General features: G+C 42.7%; 1 protein-coding gene across 1 annotated transcript; it reads right to left on the bottom strand.

The window, feature by feature from the left end:
* Window positions 1–1,190: 1,190 nt before the first annotated feature.
* LOC310789394 (protein NLRC3-like) lies at window positions 1,191–18,938 on the bottom strand. Its single transcript, XM_083651034.1, has 10 exons — window positions 18,850–18,938; window positions 17,981–18,097; window positions 16,606–16,722; window positions 13,323–13,401; window positions 12,436–12,643; window positions 10,249–12,046; window positions 9,981–10,154; window positions 7,709–7,882; window positions 5,141–5,187; window positions 1,191–3,360 (listed from the first exon to the last, which is right to left on the bottom strand). Exons 1-10 carry the CDS (start codon window positions 18,921–18,923, stop codon window positions 2,819–2,821), a joined length of 3,330 nt encoding a protein of 1,109 aa, XP_083507160.1. The 5' UTR covers window positions 18,924–18,938; the 3' UTR covers window positions 1,191–2,818.
* Window positions 18,939–24,149: the final 5,211 nt, after the last annotated feature.

Genomic DNA, 24,149 nt, shown 5'->3' with positions numbered 1-24,149 from the left:
TCTCTCTTGATTGAAATAAAAGAACAAAACTCCTTTTCGATTAACATGGTCCCAATTGTAGTCATACCCTTCACTTCCCATCTTTTAAAATTAGCATCCCATTTGCCCGGTGTAAAACCATATGATTGTGAGGGCCAAATTAAAAGTTTGATGTCTCCCTCCATTCTATATTTTCTCACCACTTCCCTCCACAAATCTATAGTATTATCCAGGACCATATTCTCTCCCTTTATCACCATCCATTCCCTTCTTTCTCTCCCAACCTAGTCTGAGGTTTGCCCTTACCCAATTTCATCTCTATCTCTTTCCACCTGGCTTCATAAGCAGATGTACACCAGCAGTATACCACATACCTTAACTGTGCAGCATCGTAATATTTTCTCAGATCGGGCAGAGCCAAACCTCCCCTTTCTTTACTGATCTGTAATGTTTTGTACTTCACTCTAGGTCTGGCACCAGCCCATATGAAGCAAGAAATCTGTTTATCCCAGGCCTTGAATTGGTCTTCGGGTATCTTAACTGGGAGAGAAAGAAATAGATATAACAGTCTGGGTAGTATGTTCATTTTGATGGTCTCTATCCTTGAACTAAAATCTAAAATCAAAGTTGACCACTTGGACCAGTCTCTCTTCAGCTTTTCATTGATTATTGTGTAATTCCTGTCATACAATTCTGTCAGGTCTCTAGTAATAGTCACCCCCAAGTATTTCATTGCATCTGCCCCCCATTCCAGTCTAAACCTTTGTTTGATTGTTCTATTGGGCGTGTAGTTTATGGAGAGGATTTGCGTTTTAGAAACATTTAACTTATATCCTGACATTTGTCCAAAATCAAACTAACCGTTTTTACCACAACAATCAGCAAATGAATCAGGATGATTTTAGCCACAGCTGCGCGCGCACACACACACACACACACACACACACACACACACACACACACACACACACACACACACACACACACACACACACACACACACACACACACACACACACACACACACGCGGGTGCAGACCAGGTGCAGACCATTGGCGCAGACGCACGCACGTGCACACACACACACACAGTTTCGTATTAAATAATGGTGAAATAAGCAGAATGGGTCAGATTTGTTTAATGACAGATGTTGATACTTATCGCACTCATCTCTTCATGACCTCATATTAACAAGGTATGATTTTATTTGAGGAACATTGTAATCACATTAAGTTCCATTAAGTTAAGTCAAAGTTATAAAAAAGTAAAAGTTATATAAAAAGTATAGAATAAAATGTTTGAAACCAACACGATCAAACAATGTTAATTTAACATTAAATTGTTGGAAACATGAGAGATGTTTAGTTTGGTGACATGAATAAAATACAAACAAAACAAAGGTCCAAAAGAAAGAGATTTTAACCTGTTCAATCATGAACAACAGACTCTCAGGGGAACAATAACTCTGTGTGTGTGTGTGTGTGTGTGTGTGTGTGTGTGTGTGTGTGTGTGTGTGTGTGTGTGTGTGTGTGTGTGTGTGTGTGTGTGTGTGTGTGTGTGTGTGTGTGTGTGTGTGTGTGTGTGATCCTGTACAGAGTGAAGCATCATGTCAGCAGCTGTGTTTGGTCACAGTGTGTTTCTTTCTCACTCCATCTGAGTTGAGTTTAACTTTATTGTCCCATAGGGAAATTTGTCTTAGGCATTTGTACAGCAGCAATAGAGCGTGACAAACGTAACAGACAGTACAGTACAGCTGAAGACAAACAGCGCGTAGACAAGAGGACAACATAGTCAGACATGATGCAGCCTGGGCTACGAGTTAACAACTCTACCTAACCACGTATTGCACTTCAATATTGCACTTCAAGTATTACACAATCCCAAAACCGCATTTCAAACCAATACCATCATAAAACCATGGTTCCTTAAACAAAAAAAACATTAAAACCACTGACTGTAAAGGATAAAAGTAAAAAGATAAAAATGAATATATAAAACTAACTAAGGCAAGATAAATATCACATGACCAGACAGGCTGCAGGGACAGCCGAGCTCAAAGTGAGCTACCATGTATGCCACACCAAACACCATCAGAGATTTCTCGGATCATCCGGCTCTTTAGAGGAGGGTTCCAGAATCACAGAGCTCTGTCCTCTCGCAACCAGGAAACGTTAATCCAGAGGTTTCCTGCGTCGTCAGGCTCTTAATGGAGGGTTCCTGAGTAGCCGAGCTCTGACCTCACAGAGGACAGAGCTCTACCCCCTAGTGGGAGGACAGGCAGTTTATTTAATAAGGCTATAGATGTTGGGAGGAAGGAGCGCTTGTAGCGGTTACTCTTAAAGCTACAGGCTCTGAAGCGCCTTCCGGAAGGTAGTAGCTCATAATCAGGATGTAGAATGTGGGTGGGGTCGTCCAAAATTTTAAGAGCCAGATTCACTGCTTTTTTATCGAAAATGGTCTGGAGAGGGGGGGAAGTCCCTCTGCCCTATGATCTTCATAGCAGTTTTTATCATTTTGTTGATTTTAGACTTGTACTGGACAGAGAGGGTGCCGAACCATGCCTCCATGCCATACCTTATTAGGCTACCCAACACTCCATTGTAGAAAGTTAGCATGATCTTAGAACTTACTCCAAACAATCTCAGCCTTCGGAGAAAGTGGAGTCTTTGGGCTAATTTGCCGCACATATAATCAACCTGTATATTCCATTTGAACAGGTTGTCGATTTTTACACCCAAGTATTTGTAGGAGCTAACTTGTTCAATGCAGCTCCCCCCTATGACCACTGGGTCGTGGACCACTTTGGGATCGAAGATCATTTCTTTTGTTTTAGATGTGTTTAGGATGTGTTTAGGATCTGACACAGAGACACTGAGGCACCATACCAGACATTAAACCCAGGGTACAGAGGTTTAGTGAAGGTGGAGTTGAACGTGTGGAGATGAATCAGTTTGTCAGAGGAAACTGTGTAGAAGGACAGAGAGCCAGCAGGCCAGTCAAGATACACTGCGACTCTGTTAGAGACAGAGGAGGAGGGGAGATGTACGACTGTGTGTCTGTTATTGTGCCAGGCAGTGTAATGGTCATCAGAGCACAACAGACTCCAGGACTTTTCATTCCATCCAAGCACACAGTCACTACCCCCTCCTCTCCTGATTCCTCTGTAAGTCACTCCTAAATCAACCTCTCCTTTCCTCTCTACCTCCCAGTAACAGCGACCAGTCAGACCATCTCTACACAGCAGCTGAGCCGTGCCATCAAATCTCTCTGGGTGACGAGGATATGGCAGCTTCTCTCTCACATATGTCACCTTTCTGTTGTCTTCAGACAGGAGGAGCTGTCGGTTTGCTGTGTTTGGGTCCAGTGTGAGTTCACAGGCATCTGATGAGAGAACAAGACTCAATACAGAAACTCCTTTGATTCTAACAGAGCTGTTTATTCTTTGTTGATTTATGAACACTTTGACCTTTAATATCTTCACAGTTTCATGGTGACACATTCTATCATCCATCATCTTCATTCACAGCAGGACTGAATGAAGAGATGTCACAAGCTGCTGTGAGGGACTTTCCATGTCAGCAGTTGACTGTTTGATACTTTATTTTGCTGAAACAAAGGAGGCTATTCTCATGTCTCTGTCAAAGCATAACACTGCTTTTAACAGCATTGGTATCATTGACAAATGTCTTGAATATCAACAAAATGACACCATCAATGTTGAGTGTGCCAGCAATTAAAGCAGTTTTCTCCTAAACAGTTGTTTCACCTAAGTCCTAAAATAGCCTTGTAGATAGAGAATATGATTATAAATAAAATAGCTCTGTGCTGCAGACCAGTGGTTCTCAACCTTTTTGTAATCTCAGGGATCTGATAAGATTGAGTTCTTTAACTGTCCATAGTAGATTGTCAGATTAACAGTGCAGAGTGTGAAACCTATGAACAGAATAGTCATCATGAGTCTATTCTCAATGGGTTAACTTCAAGTCCAGACCTGTCAACTCTCCTGTTCTTCCCGGGTTTCTCTTGTATTTTCAGCCGCTCTCCCTCCGTGCTACTGTTTGTTCATTTCCCGACATCTCATATAGCCTGGCCTCAGTACAACACATTCAGTGTCAATGAAGAGTAAAACATGTTCAAGTCCAAACTCTACTTCAAACTGCCTGACCTGATGTTGATACCAGAGTACACACACACACACACACACACACACACACACACACACACACACACACACACACACACACACACACACACACACACACACACACACACACACACACACACACACACACACGACTGGTAAAGCATGTTTTAAAAGGAAACTCAGATTTTATTTATGTTCACACTAACCACCCTGATTTTATCTTATCTCTTGTTGTATTTTGTGATGTCTGTTTTACTGAGTGCAAGTATCTTATGTTTGTATATTGACATTCTGCCCACTCGCTTAAAGAGTGCTTGAGGTCGTGAGTTCGATCCCCGGCCGAGTCATACCAAAGACTATAAAAATGGGACCCATTTGCCTCCCTGCTTGGCAATCAGCATCAAAAGGGTTGGAATTGGGGGGTTAGATCACCATATGATTCCCGAGCACGGCGCTGCTGCCGCTCACCACTCCCCCAGGGGATGGGTCAAATGTGGAGAACAAATTTCACACATTGTGTGACAATCAGTGGGACTTTACCTTTACCTTGAGGGCCATGCTACATTTCTGTGACACAGGAGACATGAGGTGATAAACAGTCGGCATTCTTTGCCGCTAGTCTTTTGAAGTTTTGGTGGTGTGTTGCAGCCTTAAGATATCCGCTGGGGAAAATAAAATCCATGCAGAGATTTACCTCCTATAGGTTCACAAATCTCACATATATTTTTAAGCCCCGCCAGCGCCACACAGCTTCCGGCTCGCTGGTTGCTCGCTTGCTGTAATTCACCAGCGCATCCCAGTGGGGCGGGGCTTATAGTAAAAATGGTGTCTAAAAGTATTAATATTGAATGTCACACGTCCAATTTGCACTATTCAACACTGCACTTTCTCAGCAGGGTCTCAGAAACACACTCGCCAAGTTTTGAAGTCGATCGGACGAACGGTTCTTGAGATGTGTGATAAACAGAGAACATACAGACAGACGGTCGTGCATTTATTAGTTAGATAGACACTTACACTTCTTCAGACCTGGTTTCAACCTCTGGACTCCACCATGGTCCACACTGTGGGGGAAACAAACAAGTCAGACCAGAGTATTCTATTTGATGACAAACAAAACCAAGAGAAAACTGTATAACATTTGTTTGGGGAGGGTAAATCATATTTTTCAAATCACTTGTGGAGGGTCAAGGAAAAATATATTTTGGTCAGAGAAGGGTCACAGCTTTTTATTTCAGAGCGCTCCAAAACCCTCCTTCTAAATAACGAGCGGTCCCTTACTCATATTGACTATTAAACATGAATTGATACTCCTCAGCTTCACAGTGACAGAATAAATGTGTGTGACTCTCAGCCAGGGCCGCGGGAAGTACGGGTGCTGCAGGTGCTGCAGCACCCCCTAGTGGCGAGATGATTCTGGTGATGAATAGGGAGATATAGAGCATTATCATCATGCTCTATATCCCTCTCTTTGCTCTGAATGAGTGAGAAAAGGGGGAAATACTGAATAATTACATCACAACAGTATAATCCTAATGTTAATTTAAAGGTCCCAATTCGTGCAGCTGTAACCTCTTAAAAACGCAGTGGGGAACCGTCAGGGCCCTCCAGGCCCTCTGTGAGGGCCTAACATGTTCTTAAAAAATATAATTTAAAAAGTAATTGTATTATATTAATTCAAAAATTGACAATCATCATCTAAACAAACATGTTTCTGAGTAAATAAGCCCTTAAAACTGCCTGTTCAGTTTGATTTGGACTGTGAAGGGCAAACTGTGTGACCCTATTAGAATTGTGCACCTCTGTGTTGTTGGGAAGAATAGCAGGTGAGTGCAGAGCTCTCTCTGGTTGGCGTGGCCTCTACTAAATTCACAGAGGGTTGATGTAATGCATTTCACCGTGAGGATATTTTTCGAGTGACAGTAAAATTGACCAATCCGATCATCCCTCTTAATGGATTGGCGTGCTCAGCGTTGACTGTATGACAGATTCCGCCCTCTGTGTGGTCAAGCTCATGTCATGTGACTTGCAACAAGTCCAGAGTCAAGACACTCCAGGGGCGGAGCAGAATTCACCATCTAGGCGCGCACAGTCTGTTTTGTTTTTGAGGAAGTCGGCGTCACAGCCGCGCAAGGAAGCAATGCATTTCCCAGATTAATTAACATTGAATGAAAAGTTGGAGTTGACTTGGTTGGGAAGGGAAGGCCCACACCAGCTCTTGATTTAGTTCAGCAAACTAAAACGAGAAGGATTTCAACACCAGCAATTATGCTCGTGGATGGATGACTGGATCAAGCTTAAACAGAAGTTGTTCGGCTGGGACTACTGTCTCCTTTTTGGCGCGGAGACTGAGAGCGGCTCTTGGGCTATAGCACACAGACATCAAATCGTAAGTTATTTAAACTTATAGGCTAGGCCGGCCGCTGAGCCTGTGCCAATTAAACTGTAGGCTATATATACAGCGCGCTGCCGCTGATGTGTGTGTGTGTGTGTGTGCGCGCGTGCATGCATGCATGCGTGCGTGCGTGCATGCGTAATTATTATTGTTTTCAGACAGTATTGTTGTCATAGGATAGGACACAAGCCAAGATGGTAATTCGCTTTTTTTCCCGATGGAAGGGTGGGGGGGGGGGGGGGGGGGGGGTTGTCATGCAGGCCAGAGGGCACAGGTGTGAGAGGCAGGGTTCGCTACTGTAAAAACGTGTGTCTCTTGGCCGTAAAACATGATTCTGGATTAATTTGTCGAAAATATAGCAAACCCGTTCTGACGCTGTTCTCACTTCCTTATCTCGTCGCTTCCCAGGAATGGTCTGTTTCTTTAATATATTCAGAACTAACAGTTCCCATTGGCCGCTGGGGGAGAGCCCGCCCCAGGCTCCCAGCGGCCAATCAGATTAGCGTCCGTGGACCAGCACGCTAGGTTGTGTCCACAACTAACGTTAGCAACGAGCTATCGCTAACTTAACGGTTGCTACGCTAAACAGGACATCTCAAAATGCCTAGACTTACCGAATGCACCTCCGCAGTTGCTGGATCACGTACAGTTGGCGTCGCTTCAGCTACAAGTGTTAATTTTGTGGCTAAACCTTAATTGTACTGCCCCAGATTGTTGAAACATTCTGGGCTGAAATGGTTAGCACAGACCAACAGGTCATGATGAATCTCGCGCTGAAACAGCTTGCTATGGCAAACAATAGACAAAATGGCGCAGATAGTTTGTGTGCGAGAGATTGCGGGAGAACAGAGTGTAAGGGGGCGTGGCTTGAAGGAGACAGCAGGAGAGAGCTGGATAGGGAGAAATCCAACTCTGACAGTTCTGAGGTTCTGAGCACTCATTACAGGGAGGGATGACAACGGCATATATGCATTTAGAAGTAAAAACAGCTTTTGCACGGAATGGGAATTAAAATGAGATATTCCTCTAAATATGGCTAAAAAATGTTTTAAAAAAAACTTAATTCTTTTTTTCGGCTGGGCCCTTGCGGGCCCCACCGAGATTCCCTTCCTCCCAGCACCCCCTGCTTAAAGTGACTTCCGGCAGGCCTGCTCTCAGCCATCTCAGCTATGGACATTGCCTGTCCATACCTGAGAGAGTCCAGTCTCCAGTGTGGATCCTCCAGTCCAGCAGAGAGCAGCTCCACTCCTGGGCCTCCTGGATGATTGTAGCTCAGGTCCAGCTCTCTCAGATGGGAGGGGTTGGAGCTCAGAGCGGAGGCGAGAGAAGCACAGCCTTCCTCTGTGAGCTGACAGCCTGACAGCCTGCACGCACACGCGCACACGCGCACACACACACACACACACACACACACACACACACACACACACACACACACACACACACACACACACACACACACACACACACACACAAATTAAGCCATGTCAGATTTTATTAGTAACTGTGTCACAAGCATTTTAAGAATATGATGAATACCATGCATTTTATTAAGAAAAAACACATTTGATTGATATTTTATTTAAAAAAAAATAGTATTATATAAAATCCCCCATCTCTTCTAAAAAATAAAATTGTACTAAATTCTACTACATTAATAACCTCCACTGCTGTGAACGTTAGTTAGATAGCACTACAATGGTCTATGGCAGTGGTTCTCAAATGGGGGTCCGGGGACCCCCAGGGGTCCTTGAGGGGGTTCCAGCCAAAATGGGGGTAATGTATTTTCGCTATAATCCCATTCACAAGTAACACAATGACTATTTTGGTCATGGGTTTTATTCACTTTCTGTAATAAAACATTTAAAAGCATCAATCTAATTATCATATGGGGGTCCGTGGGACAAAATCCTATCAAATAAGGGTCCGTGGTCTAATCTTTGTCAGTTTAGGGGTCCTTCATGTGAAAACATTTGAGAACCACTGGTCTATATATGGTACCATCGTTCAGTCACCCAAAATACACATTCTAACATTGCCAGAAACACTCACATGTACATGTTGTGACTTGTGTACTCACCTCACGATGAAATATAAATCACTCAAAAGTTACGGGAAACGATCATTTTGAAAGTAAATTAGTAAGTATGTGTGTAAGTAAGTATGTGTGTAAGTAAGTATGTGTGAAGTATGTGTGCACATGCGCACAAATGCGTCTCAGGCAAATGAGGAAGTAATTTTCGTTGCAGAGGGAACCCTCTTGCTAGTTCTTCTCACTACGGATTTACTTGCAGTTTGTGAGAACAAAGCCTCACGTGCGGCGTGCGTTGTGTTTTCATACGTTTCTCTCATGATCAGTGCTGATCACGGGTCTTCTCGCATCCACTCGGGTATTACACATAATGATAAAATGACATGGGACCCGTGATGATAGAATCGGACCCAACCCAGACCCTAATTGACCATAATAAATATGGAGTAGACCCGTGAAGACATCTATAAAGGATTGAACATGTCTAATCTGACCAAACAATTCCAAACAAGGACAGGCATGGCACACCAAACAAACATCTGTGCTTGTCCGTGTTTGTTGGAGAATGTTTGATTGGTGTACCATGGGCTTAAGGCAGGGGTGGGCAACTATTTTTCATGGGGGGCCACATGAGAAACCCAGATTGTTGCCGGGGACCGAACAAATATTGTCATGCCGTAACCCATGGATGGGCAACTTTGATGATAGAGAGGGCCACACAAAAAAATCCTCGTTACCAGATTTTGCTGAGGGCCGAACGGCGCCAGCATGAAAAATTTGGGGCATTTGAAGCCAGGTTTAGAGGAATAACTCATTTTTAATTAACAGTTGTGATGTCATTATTCAGTCTTAACCACAAATATTTGATCCTTTTCTCATTCACTCCTATGTCACCACCTGCTCTCCCTGCAGGGCTTGAAATTAACTTTTTTGACCACCTGCCAATATGGCTGCTAGATTTTAAAGTTACCAGCCAATTAGAATTTCCACTAGCCGAAATGTTTTTCTTGAAATAAACCAGAATATGAGTGGGTTAATTTAAGCATAAGTATCAGTAAGTGGCCCGGGATTCTCAAAGCCTGTGTTGAGGGTCACACAAGAACAAAAATGCACTCTTGAAGTTAAATAAATCCAAAACCAACGAGTTAATTATTTAAATGTTTACTTCAATGTAGAACAGTCATTTCTTACACATGAGATTACTTTTAGCCTTTTAGTCATAATGATTATTGAAACATATTCCATATTCCAGACTGAAATGCTATAACAGAAGTGGAGTATTGGCCAGAATGACATGAACATTTGGAAACTTATTCAGCGGGTATCTTGCATTTTGCGTTCAGGTGTATTGTAAAAAAAAAAAAAAAATTGCAATTCCATCGCGGCCCGCGGGCCGTATTTTGCCCATGTGTGGCTTAAGGGATACTGACCTGAGACTCTCCAGTCTACAGTGTGGACTCTCTAGTCCAGCAGAGAGCAGCTTCACTCCCGGATCTTGCAAGTCGTTGTTACTCAGGTCCAGCTCTCTCAGACTAGAGGACTGGGAGCTGAGAACTGAGGCCAGAGCTTCACAGCTTCTCTTTGACAGCTTACAGCCACTCAGCCTGGGGAAGAATTAGCCATGAACAAGAAGTTTGAAAATAGTTTTTCTGTATATTGCATTTCATATTGAAGACATCAAGTTATGCATGCACCTACAGAGATTTATTTGAGGCTTTGACCAGCGGCAGCAGGCACAGAAGAGCCTCCTCTGTAGCAGAGTATTTCTTCAGGTCAAACACATCAAGCTCTTCTTCTGATGACAGTAAGATAAAGACCAGAGCTGACCACTGAGCAGGGGAGAGTCTGGCTGTGGAGAGAGTTCCTGAACTCAGGTGCTGTTGGATCTCCTCCACTAGTGAACGGTCATTCAGCTCATTCAGACAGTGGAATAGATTGATGCTTCTCTCTGGAGAGGGATTCTTCTTGATCTCCTGCTTGATGTACTGGACTGTTCTCTGATTGGTCTCCGAACTACTTTCTGTCTGTTTCAGCAGGCCTCTTAGGAGAGTCTGATTGGTCTCTAGTGAAAGACCCAGGAGGAAGCGGAGGAACAAGTCCAGGTGTCCATTTGGACTCTGTAAGGCCTTGTCCACAGCACTCTGGTAGAGGTATGTTACTTTAGATTTGACTCTTGATAGTGTTGGCCACCATGGTGTTGATTGAGTTTCTGACAGTAGATTGACACCAGTGTTGATGAAGGACAGAAAGACATAAACTGCAGCCAGAAACTCCTGAATGCTCAGATGAACAAAGCAGAACACACTGTCGTCGTTCAGCCCGCGCTCCTCTTTAAAGATCTGTGTGAACACTCCTGAGTACACTGAGGCTGCTCTGATATCAATGCCACACTGTGTCAGGTCGGCTTCATAGAAGATCAGGTTGCCTCTCTCTAGCTGCTCAAAAGCCAATCTTCCCAGAGAGAGAATCATCTTCCTGTTCTCTGTATTCCAGATTGGATCTTTGTCAGCTTGTCCATGATACTTGACATCCGCCTGTTTGGACTGAACGAGCAGGAAGTGGATGTACATCTCAGTCAGGCTCTTGGGCATGTCTGTTCTATCTCTGGTTTTCAACACAAGCTCCAGAACTGTAGCAGTGATCCAACAAAACACTGGTATGTGGCACATGATGTGAAGGCTTCGTGAAGTCTTGATGTGGGTGATGATTCTGCTGGCCTGCTCCTCATCTCTGAATCTCTTCCTGAAGTAGTCATACTTCTGTGAGTCAGTGAAGCCTCTCACCTCTGTGACCATGTCAATGCACTCAGGAGGGATCTGATTGGCTGCTGCAGGTCGTGTCGTCATCCAGAGGTGAGCAGTGGGAAGCAGTTTCCCCTTGATGAGGTTTGTCAGCAGCACGTCCACTGAGGTCGACTCTGTAACATCAGTCACAATCCCGTTGTTCTGGAAGTCCAGAGGAAGTCGACACTCATCCAGACCGTCAAAGATGAACACAACTTGGAACTTGTCAAATCTGCAGATTCCTTTGGTCTCAGGAAAGAAGTGATGAAGAAGTTCCACCAAACTGTACTTTTTCCCTTCCAGCAGATTCAGCTCTCGGAAAGTGAATGGAAATGTGAACTGTATATCCTGGTTGGCTTTGTCTTCAGCCCAGTCCAGAGTGAACTTCTGTGTTAAGACTGTTTTCCCAATGCCAGCCACTCCCTTTGTCATTAATGTTCTGGTTGGTTCATCTCTTCCAGGTAAGGGTTTAAAGATGTCTTCACTTTTGATTATTGTTTCCGGTCTCACTGGTTTCCTGGATGCTGCTTCAATCTGTCTGACCTCATGTTCCTCATTGACCTCTCCACTCCCTCCCTCTGTGAGGTAATGCTCTATGTAGGTCTGATTCAGAAGTGTTGGGTTTCCTGCTTTAGCAATCCCCTCAAACAGAGCCTGAAACTTCTCCTTCAGACTGGATTTGTGATTATGTTGGCACACTGCAGCAAGACTTTCTGAAAGGACAAATTACATCAATCAGTGGATGTTGCTGTAAATATGAGAAGCGTAAATATTAATATGTGAATGCATACTTTTCCTCCCCCCATGGCATCTATTCTGCTCATCACTGGTGGACAAACAGGTCCTGACTGTGTGTGCTACCCAATGTGAAATGCATCTGTGGTGGCATTTGTTCTTAAATAATACTGTGTTCAGCATTATACACCCACATGAATAAATCAATGATTTTAGCTGATGATTCATGAGGATTGTGCATATTACTTTGCAATCCGGGATTGAATCGATCTTTCTTGAGAAATGTGTATATTTATCTATATCGTATATCTCCCATTTTCCCACCACTTCCCCTCTCCATCATGTTAAAACTGTTAAAACCTCTTACTGCTCTGCAGAGAGTCAGCCAGCTCCTCCTGCTTCATTCTCCTCAGGAAGAGCAGTGTGATGTTTAGAAAAGCCTCTGTGCTGCTGCCGTCCACCGCCTCCTCTTCCTCCCTCTGACTCCCTAAGCATTCTGGGTAATCTGGACTCAGAACCCTCTGGACTCTCTTCAGCTCCTTCTTCACAAAAGTGACAATGTTCTCCTCAAGCAGCTGCAACAGAATAATATTTGAATTAAACATTCTGGAAAATAATAATAATACTGTAATAACATCAGATCCACTGGTCTAAAGAGTGCAGCTTGAAGACCTCATCAACCATCAATCTTTATTTTACAAGGCAAGACGTTAGTTAAGAACAAATTATTATCTACAATAACGACCAGGAAGGAGGCAAAAGACCTCCTGGTGGAACAGGGTTTGGGGAGAAATAGTCTCAACGCCAGACGCCATGAGAGTTCTTATGCTGATACACTACGTTACTGCATGCTGTCATGTTTCTGGGACACTCCCCTCAGCCAGCTGGGGACGGAAGTGAACCGTTCACTTGGCCAGTGATTGGCCAGTGGTGGATTCAGTCTCCACCAATCAGTAACGACTTTGCGATCAGACGACATGGGAGGCGCAGCCCATTTTTCGAACCGCTCTCTCATTGGTGCTACAACCTGTCACTCATTCAATTTCAACCCCCCTAGACCCGCCCTCAAACCCCAGCAGTGGCTGTGAAGTGGCACAGACTCATTTGTGTAGTATGCGGAACGCAGCGATTCAACGTAATATTTGAGTCTGGGGAGAGACTAGGGGAGATACAACAACAACAAACTGTTATAAGACCGGAGTACTTGTTTTGTAATTCAGTAGCTGCAGTAAAATGTGTTGTACATTTACACACCAGAAATATGGAGTCTAGGTCTGTTTGAAGCTCCTGGACAGACTGACCACTGGGAACCTCTGACCTCTCCTGGTGGGCTCTGGAGAACACATGAAGTATTAGGTCATATGTCACACACACACACACACACACACACACACACACATGCACACACACACACGCATGCACGCACACATGCACACACACACACACACACACACACACACACACACACACACACACACACACAGACACATGCACGCACGCACGCGCACACACGCACACACACACACACACACACACACACACACACACAGTGAAATCCACTGCAAATACGATAACCGATAAATATCTGCTCCTCCTGGTTGATAACGGATACGATAACCGATAATTATTTCACATTTTTGCATTTAAAGAAATAAGTTCTTAACCTATAGTTTATGCACACCTGGGGTAACAAAAGAAGACAAATGGCAGATGTGTTGACCAAAGATGGATGATTTAAAAGACTATTCCATAGCTCTGACCTAAGCAAATCTAACTGACATCACTACTGTGAACACAAAACAAAGAACACTTCTGATATAACATGATATGATTGTTTTAGTAAAGTGTATCACTCAATTAATCAATACAACAAATAAAGGCTTTTATAGAACTGAAGCGCTTAGTCTGCAGACAAAACACAATGACAAAAGGCATAGCCTAGTAATTTAGATTTTTATTGTCATGTTACTGATCTGTTCGAATTTTGCATTGGGTGTTGCATGTGATGTTGACAGATTTTTTTTTAATGTAATGTGTGCGTTTGTTTTCCTTATTATTGGTCTCCAAGCAGCTGATGGCTCTGTCCAGCTCTGCATATATAGCTCAACTCCAAAGTCCCTATTTGGTTGATAGTGGGACTCCCAGTTAGCTTAAACCCTTAAGCAGCTTGAGGCAAATTCGTGACAATCGTCTACAAGGGGTTAATAACATTAGTGGATTGTTTTGGGGAGTTAAAGACACAATCCCTGGACGTTTCATTTTGGGTAAAGATGATTCTATATGGTTTGCGCCAGCTCTGGGAGTATAAAGTGCTTTGAATACGGGGATGTTTGATCAGCCTGAATGCCTCAGCTGAGCTAGCGTTCGCTAGCCACAGCAGCTAACATGAACACTAAACAATCAGCTGCATCCTCGTCAGGGTTGGTTTAACGTAATGCCAGCTCAGATGTTTCCCCTCCTCTCAGAACCCGTGCGGGACATGGATTGCAAATTGCAATAGTGTTGTTCATTTGAAACTGTTGTAACAGGGTAGTATAGATTTCATCAACCCATGTAAAGTGTTGGTAATTTAGGGGATCATGTCTATGTTCCCCGGGTTCTATGTTCCCCGGGTTCTATATTCCCCGTTTTTCACTAACCTCTCCCAGCCCCCACGTCAAACCTAACCTCCCCCCATGCCTAAACCTAACCTCCCCCAGACCCTAACCCAAAACCTAACCTCTCCCACCCCCACGCCTAAACCTAAGGTCGGCATTGCGGCTTCTATGTTCCCCGGTCCCACAAAAACGGGGAACATAGGACCCGGGGAACATAGGACCCGGGGAACATAGGGATGACCCCTAATTTAGAAGGGTTACAAAACAGTTCTATAAGTTCCAGTTAATTGTGAAGCATTTACAATGTCTGCCAAGTCTTTTATTTTATTTTAGTTAGGAAATCAGTATCTAGGAATGTAATATTCTGTCTCTTTCCCCGTGGAATTGAATATTTGGTACATTCCTGTTTGCAACTCGCATTCTGTCTTTTCCCCGCGTGGGATCGAATACTTGGTATGTTCCAGCCTGCTTTTCACAGAGCGTGCTCACTTCCTCTTCAGTTGAATGAGGCGACTGAAGAGAAGGTGTGTACTTTTGTCCTCTTGGTGTAAAATACATAGCCTACATACATGTCATTTTCCATGCAGAGATAAAACCGTGCATAGGTTAGCACATTTCTAGAGTGGTTCATTCTGTACATTCCCTCCAAATCATTGTAGAAGATACAACTTTAAACGTAATTACCCAAGTGTTTATATCAACTCACGTTAGGTTTTCACATGGGTAGAAGCCCAGTAACCTCGCGTCACCAGGCTCTAGCCTGGCTTCCGCTCCCAATTGATTTTGTCACCCTACCTGGTTCCGGCCTAGAGCCCGCCCTAGACCGGATGGGCAGCGTTTCTAGCTCGTCAACTTTTACGTTAACTTGACAATTTGACCCAAGTATCAGAACGGCAAACAACAAAACAAAAGATGGACGTACCGAACAAAGTTTTTGAAGAAGTTCTTTTAGAAACATTGCGGATTCACAATCTCACATCTTTTAAGCCGATACAGAAGCTTTGCATCAGACAATTAATCGAGGCAAGAGACGTCAAGCTAACGGCAACAAAGACGTTTTTTGGCGCACTGCCTTCCGGTGTTCATTCTGGTTCCGTGGTTTACGCCCCATGACAAAAAGCGGGATGAAAGGTGCCCAGACTAGAAGCCCAGTAATGGCGGCGCTGGTGTTGATATCAGCAAGTAATTTGGTTAGTTTAAGAAAAGGAACTCTGATGTAAATGGAAACGGTATTTTGTATGTATGTATAAAAAATGGTTGTACCTTGTCCATGTGTGTTAAGTGTGAACAGAAAAATGATTGTAAATGTGTAAGTTAAAAGATATCCTGTTTGTATTCACTCAATGCTAGTGGCTGTGACCATCCTGTCTGTGCCTGTATATTCACTGCTGCCTGGGATATCTTGTCTGTTCACACAGGTATGTGATGACACTGTTGTAATTAAGATTCATTTATTTTCTTGGAGTTTTTTATATTCAATTGTATAGGATAACACCTGTGAGTTGAACTGAAGAGAAGTGATAGTGGCTGTGACCGTCCTGTCTGTGCCTGTATATTCACTGCTGCCCGGGGTAATCTTGTCTGTTCACACAGTAAACAAGTCAAATTAACCTGAACTACTGCTGTCCTTGTGACTTCTTGGGGAGTTCCTGCCGTATGCAGCTGGTTACACTGTGGCAAACAGCCACACTGCCGGCGGCAGCCATGTTTTGCTCAGTGCGCCTGGCACCAGGTGCAGCTGTGAAGTCAAAGAGCGCACGCAAAATAGCCATATCGGATGATAATTTATCGGCCCGTTAAATATCGTGCATCCCTACTGTAAATGTTGCTATGATTATTGGATGTGATGTTTTGAGAGAAGAAACTAAATCAACAGAGTATCATGACTTCTTTCCTCTGTCCAGTAGAATCAAATAAACTCATCTGTTTTCAGTTCTTACCTTTGCTCAGTAGACTGCTGTCCATCTTTGAACACAAGAGGAGGATGCATAGACCAGTCACTCTTCATGGACACACAGCTGAGTACAGGGGGGTCTGCTCTCTCCTGCTGGATCCTGCTAAGGATTGATAAAACAGGGTGGTGGCAGTAAACATGTTAGAGAAGCAGGGTTTTGACCAGCAGGTTGCCAGTTTGAATCCCAGACAGTACCAACTTTGAAAGTCAGAGGGAATAATTATTTCTCCACCCTGTGCAACTACCACCACTTAAACCTTGAGCAAAGATCTCAACCCCCAGACTGTTCTGGTAGCTGCTCGGTGACCAACAGCAGAAGGCTGTGGTTGTACTGAGCAGCTCTGGTATATCTGTAACTCTATGGATGTGAGGCAGAGCAATGCTGCAAAAGAAGATGTGTTAAGCAAAACCCTTCTGGAATCTGGATAGTTAATTGCAGAGCCGTGTATATAGAAGAGTTGCAACATCTTGTAATGGAAAATTATCGATCAAGTGCTTATTGATTGATTAATTATTAAGTATGACAATTCTAAGGTGTATTTTGTGAACTGTGTTTTTCATCAATGCAGAAGATTGCTGTTCAAGGAGAACATGTAAGTTTCTGTGAGAACATGTATCTTGTTTTGGGAAGTGTCTGTGGGAATAGAATATTCCTGGGAGAACATGTAAGTTCCTGTGGGAACCTGTGTCTTGTTGTGGCTCTAGACTGGATTTGTTATGTATTCTAGTGAACATCAGATTAACCCTGGACGTCATGGAGAAGTACTGAGTTGGAGAGAGTTTGAATGAACTGCCCTCCAAGGTGGAGGGCGGGCGATAGTTTCAGTATATGATGTGATGTAAACAATAATTCGGGGCTCTTTCAGACAATGTAGTGCTGAGGAGACCTCTGTGCACAGAGAGATGATTGTGAATAAAACCTCCTATGAACATTTAAAACGGATATCTAATTATTGATGAATCAGCAGGACATTGCAGTGAATTTTTCCTCCACAATCTCCACTCCAATGGACCAGTTTTTTACTCTCAAGAGTTCCAGGAAGTAAAGTCCTGGATTAAGTAGCACTGTCGAGTTGCAGCAAAATGGACAGTTTGTGTTGTACTTTGAAAGTTTTTTTTTTTTTTTTAATCAAATTGTACATTATCAGCTTTATTCTAGCATTCAAAAGTAGCGCGAGACCCCTTCCTGGCTGTTCATTGGCTAATGAGTCACACATTTTGGTCCTCCGCTGATGCCACTCTTTCTAGAGGACACTAGTTATTAATTGTAATAAAAGAAGAAACTAAATCAACAGAGTATCATGACTTCTTTCTCTGTCCAGTAGAATCAAATAATAAACTCATCTGTTTTTCGTTCTTACCTTTGCTCAGTAGACTGCTGTCCATCTTTGAATGCAAGAGGATTACTCATAGACCAGTCACTCTTCATGGACACACAGCTGGGTACAGGGGACTCTGCTCTCTGCTGCTGGATCCTGCTAAGGATTGATAAAACAGGGTGGTGCGCCAGTAAACATGTTAGAGAAGCAGAGTTTTGACCAGCAGGTTGCCAGTTTGAATCCCAGTACCAACTTTGAAAGTCAGAGTGAATACTTCTTTCTCCACCCTGTGAAACTACCACCAATTAGACCTTGAGCAAGATCTTAATGCCCAGACTGTTCTGATATCTGCTCAGTGACCAACAGCAGAAGGCTGTGGTTGTACTAAATAATGTCTTGGACTATTTTCAATAATGAAGACTACTTAACAGCTAACGCCCAGTTCACGTCATATCACAGTGCACGCCCCCTTTCTTTGAGGTTGTATAACCCATTCATTGTTAGGCTCGCCCCCTTTCTCTGATGCGGTCTCCTCACCCATTCAGTTTGCCACACATGTGGCAATAACCAATCAGCCCAATCTATTCCTCTCCAGCTGATCCCAATCACCTAATCAGCGTAGTATATCAGGGTCCATGTTTTGTACTCTGTTTGCTATGTGCTGTGTATGTGCCATGTGTCATTCTCAGTTGCTGATCATCATCCTGAAGCAGTTTTTGCCCCACCTCCTCCCCTGACCACCACCTGTAATGATGTCACTGCTGAGCTGTATGATGTCAGTGCTGAGCTGTAATGATGTCAGTGCTGAGTAATGTCAGTGCTGAGCTGTAATGATGTCAGTGCTGAGCTGTAATGATGTCACTGCTGAGCTGTGAGATGGAGAACAGTCATAGACAGTTATCTCATCTTACCTCTTAGCTTTGGTCCGGCTGTCATGTTCTCCAGACAGAGAGAGCCCCTCCTCTCTCTCCTCACACTGACTCATCGTGGAGCCAACAACACCTTCACACAAACACACCAACCTGCTGTTAGCTGCACTCAGTCATTACTACAAGCTTTTATTACATGATACATTTACAAAAACATACACAGCTAATTTAACTAGCTAATTTATTTGGTAAAATAGCTTTGAATTCAACATATTGCTATAAACACATATTGCATAATTGCACCTCAAATTAGGTCAACAAACACTTTGATGACATCAACTCGGACAAACCGGAGCTCTGAAATGATACCCGAATTTCCGACCTGTAACTCCAACCTCGACAACCGCTCAAATCATTTTTTACAGGTCAGAGCTCATTTTTTCAGTGGTCCAAGTTGTCTTGAACGGGATATTAGACCTGGGGGATCGGCAGCCATCTTGTATTTGAGGTCAAATCTGACTTCCCTCCACATCTGAAAATAAACCTTATGGTAGGCTATTCATTAACTATTCACTATGTGAGAAATGTCATGCTTTTCTAAAAAAAAGAAGTGCACAACTGTTATGAGCGCATTTGAACATTAGACCCATGGGATCAGTGGCCATCTTGGATTTGAGGTCTAATGTTACTTCCCTTCCCTCCACATCTGAAAATAAACATTAAACATTATGGTTTTCAATAACTATGTGAGAAATCTCATCCTTAAAGTCGAGCTGAACCCAAAAATGACTTATTTTCTTTTAGTTCAAATACCTGGGTATGCAGTGCACCTATTTAATAATGTCTCTTCCAAAAGAAAGAGAAAATGATGCCTAGTGCCTGTCATCTGGCAGAATTCCTGTCTGTCCTGGAGGGCGGTCCCCAGTTGGGGTCTATAGTTGGGGCCCTAAGCTGCATCGGCCGCCACAAGGTTCCTGAGGGATACCGGTAGGTCCGAGTGGTTTAGTTTAGGCTTCAGATTAGCCTTGATCATATAGTGTTCAGGCTAAGATTAGACTAGATTAGAGTAGGTCAGGACAGGGCAAACTAGGTGGTAGATTAAAGGAACACTCCGCCCATTTTCAACCAGCTTTGTATCATTAGACCATCAGTAGTATATCAGAAAACTGTAAACGGTTTTGAAGTCTGTCATTTAATTTGACAGTTATTGAGTGTTAAAGTGTGGACCAGTGACATCACTGGTCCACACTAACTCAAATTAATAACTCATTAACTCAAATCAACTCTCAATAACTGTCAAACTAGATGAATGATGAATAGTTTGACAGTTATTGAGAGTTGATTTGAGTTAATGAGTTATTAATTTGAGTTAGTGTGGACCAGTGATGTCACTGGTCCACACTTTAACACTCAATAACTGTCAAATTAAATGACAGACTTCAAAACCGTTTACAGTTTTCTGATATACTACTGATGGTCTAATGATACAAAGCTGGTTGAAAATGGGCGGAGTGTTCCTTTAATTAGATTCCTCATGTGCTAGTTAGTTGCGGTTAAAGTTAGAGTAGTCAGAATGTCTACAGCTGTTGTTCGTTTGGCCCGGCCGCTCCCCTGCCGGTTCTAGTGTGTCGCTTCTGCCTCGGCCGCTGCTGACCAGGCCGCTGCAGGGGGGAGGGGCTGACTGATTGAGTAGCAGCTTTATGCCGTAGGGCGATAATCCAGGACTATCGTTTGCTGTCTATTCAGTGGCATCATATCACCAGGTACTAAATTTTAATTTTGCTTATACAACCCATATTGTGATATACATTATGTTTCGAAACTGACCCCTGTGACTATTCGTGATATTGATTTCAACCATATCGCCAAGCCTCAGTATACCCTGTCTATTCTGCTCTCTCTCCTTGCCCCCTCCCGCTCCTCCCTCCCCCTGGTCTCTCCCTCCCCCATTCTCTCCCCCTTTCTCCCCTCCCCCCTCTGTCTTTCTCTTATATAAGATTGTTCAATCATGTTTATTATTATTATTATTATGATTATTATTATCATAATAATTAGTATTATTATTCTCAGCTAGATTTAGCTAGCCATATTCTCTGTAAAGCCCTCTGAGACATGCTTGTAAATTAGAGCTATACAAACAAACTTGATTTGACAGAGAAGATGCTGCCTATTCTCCATTGTCAGTTATTGCTGTCTGTAAACATTTGATATGAGGGTGTGGCCATGTCCTCATAACTTAACACTATTAAAGTCTATAAACATCTTTCTGATTGCAAACCAGTCTAACCTGGGGCCAGAAACCAGGTCTGAGCAGATGCAGAGAAATGACAGTGATAACATATGCCAGCTATGCATTTACCTAATATGTGTTTGCCAGTGTAGAAATCTCAGATCAATGCCTCTAAAAGCCATGATCCAGGGGCAACAATTGCCTCCAATATTTTGATATTTTTAAAATTGTCATTCAATACATTTAATTTCCATCTCTAACACACACAGCACCTGCAAGCTGGTTGCCAGAAGACAACGATGAAGAACTCACACAAACAGCGCTGTTGTTCACACTACACTAGCACTTTATGCACTAATTAATTACAATTGTTTAAAGTGCCCCCAAAATGTTGTTAATGCCCCCAATTTTTAGACAGTGGGGGCAAAAGTTGCCCCGATTTTTTTATTTTATTTCCTACACTGTGTGTTTCCCTTTATTTAAGCAGTAAGTCTCATTGAGATACAGAAAATATCCTTTTTCAAGAGAGACCATGTTACCAACAGAACAGGTATATAAAGACAGAAGTTCATTCACACGTTGCCAGACAACAAACAATCAAAGACAAATGTAGTTACCATTACCTTCGAAGATGTATTCTTCCTGCTAAATTCACACCATCCAGATCAAGTCAGATAATTTCTGCCTTCATCGAGAGAGAGAGAGAGATAAGATAAGATATTACTTTATTGTCAGACAGAGTCCGAAATTTGTCTTGCATCCACAGACACTTGTTTCTCATTTATACATACAACAGTGCAAAACGACAACCAACACCATCCTCAAAGTGCATAGTAGACAAAACAAAACAATAACAAAAGACACGAATAAGGAAAGTGGCTGCAGCGCTTCCTTAGTCCCTATCTAGAGCCTCTAGCCTGATTCAACAGTTTGACACCCTGGGGCACAAATGAGTTCCTCAGTCTGTTTAAGCGAGCCCGTGGGACTCTGAATCTTCTATTTGAAGGCAACAGCTCAAATTCATTAAAAAGAATGTGCGTTGGGTCAGATATTATCCTACGTGCTAGAGACAATATTCTATGTCTGTGGGCTTCCTGAAAGCTTGTTTCCAATGTTCGTCCTACAATTTTAGAGCAAATACGGACTAACCTGCCCAGTCTAGCTTTAAGCTGCACAGACAGCTATACCAAGCACTACTCCCATACAGCATTACACTCTGCACAATTGATTGAAAGAAAAGCAGCAAAATCTTTTTGTTCACTCCAAAGGACCTGAGCCTTCTTAAAAAATAAATGCGTTGTTGCACCTTCTTACAGATGTAATCGATATGTGCACTCCAGGACAGAGCAGTGTCCATTTGGATGCCGAGATATTTGTATGCAGAGACCTGTTCAATTTGTAAGTTTTGGATGGTGACTGGAGGAGGATACTCGCTCTCCTTTGCACCGAAAATAATTTATTTTGTTTTTCCTGCATTGATAATGAGTGCATTTTCCTCACAGAGAGAGAGAGAGAGAGACAGAGAGAGTGAGAGAGAGAGAGAGAGAGAAGACCGACGCTGCTTATTCTCCTCTGTCAGTTCTGGGAGTGTTCATTTGATATGAGGGTGCAGCCTCATAACTTCATGCAAGCAAGTCTATTCTAGTCTGACATCAAGGCGGTCTAACCTGAAACCAGGTCTGAGAGTAACCACAGTTCAGGTGATGGAGTGGAGTACCACCATCTGTCTACTAGATGGAGACATTAACCACATCATCTACAGTGAAGTAAACAGCAGAGCAGCACTCACACATGTAATGCATGGAGGAGTAATTTATATGGCTTTAAATTCAATGACAGAGTGAGAATGAGAGAGTGCATCTCAAATGTGTCTGACGTCACAGTCTGCAATATCAAAAAGGTTTCTGACTGACTGAAGAGCAACATGTGACAAGAAGTTAACTCTTCCATTTGACTATAGCAAGAGATGATACTGTGATTACATTGTTTTACTTTGCACTTTATTTTGTCATTTATTGTATTTGAACATAGTGCTCCAGTGGGGACGCAAAAAATAACCTCTGAAAGTTTCAGGTATATTACTGGTTATTAATGTTGTTATTACTATTACACTATATATTAAAATGTGAACGTTTTTTCTTCCTTGTAAAAAATAGCTTTTTTGGAGATACAAGGTTTCTGCATGACAGCAGTGATATGTGATATAAAATGGAATTTTCACCACAACTGGCGTCACGATACAGGATATCTACGACAGAGCGGGTAAGTCTGAATTGATTTCATAATTCATTACCAAGCTGTCATCTGATATTAAAATAATCTGAAATGGTTTGCATGTTGTGGGTTTCTCAAAATGACATTGTATATAATCACTGGTCAAATTTGTAGCAGAACCAAGTTAGCCGATTGTAACTGGTAAAGCTCAATATGTTTGAATTTTTTTTTTTTTTATTCCCATGTTAAATTCCCAATTAAACATGTAACAAGCAACCAAAAAACAGAAGTAAACAGCTATTTCATATTCATACTATAAAAGAAATCATTATGACTAATAACTCATACCATTAATTATGCATAATGCAATCATAGCTTATTGATTATTAAATGCCAATCAATGGAACTTTTTTTAGTCTAAATAAGTTAATAACATTAAAGAGTCAGTAGAGTAACTTTGTCAGTAAAGTGCTGTTACAATACCTTTAGCTGGATAAAATAATCTGCGCCACACCGAACAAGGAAATGATGAACTTAGAGAGAGAGAGAGAGAGAGAGAGAGAGAGAGAGAGAGAGAGAGAGAGAGAGAGAGAGAGGTGAGCTGAACCTGAACCTGAACCTGTTTGACTAAATTCCAACCAACATTTTCATCAGCATTTATTTGGGATGGGCGGACTTGCCTGAAAATGTAGTGTTTTGTGCATGCATGTGTGTGTGTGTATGTGTGTGTGTGTGTGTGTGTGTGTGTGTGTCTGTGTGTGTGTGTGTGTGTGTGTGTGTGTGTGTGTGTGTGTGTGTGTGTGTGTGTGTGTGTGTGTGTGTGTGTGTGTGTGTGTGTGTGTTTGTGAGTAGGTGAGAATGTGGTTCCTCACCTGAAATGGACAGTGAGACAAAACCA

The sequence above is a fragment of the Poromitra crassiceps genome (assembly GCF_964638095.1).
Source record: "Poromitra crassiceps genome assembly, chromosome: 14".
NCBI classification, from domain to species: domain Eukaryota; kingdom Metazoa; phylum Chordata; class Actinopteri; order Beryciformes; family Melamphaidae; genus Poromitra; species Poromitra crassiceps.
This window is presented reverse-complemented; position numbering and strand designations above follow the sequence as displayed.

Excerpts from the sequence above, each read along its gene's own strand:
- LOC310789394 (XM_083651034.1), bottom strand. The coding sequence starts at position 18,923 with ATGAGTCAGTGTGAGGAGAGAGAGGAGGGGCTCTCTCTGTCTGGAGAA. Across the intron at positions 16,723-17,980 it reads CAGCAGTCTACTGAGCAAAG|CAGGATCCAGCAGGAGAGAG; the intron begins GTAAGAACGAAA and ends ATCAATCCTTAG. Across the intron at positions 12,644-13,322 it reads ACCTAGACTCCATATTTCTG|CTGCTTGAGGAGAACATTGT; the intron begins GTGTGTAAATGT and ends ATTCTGTTGCAG.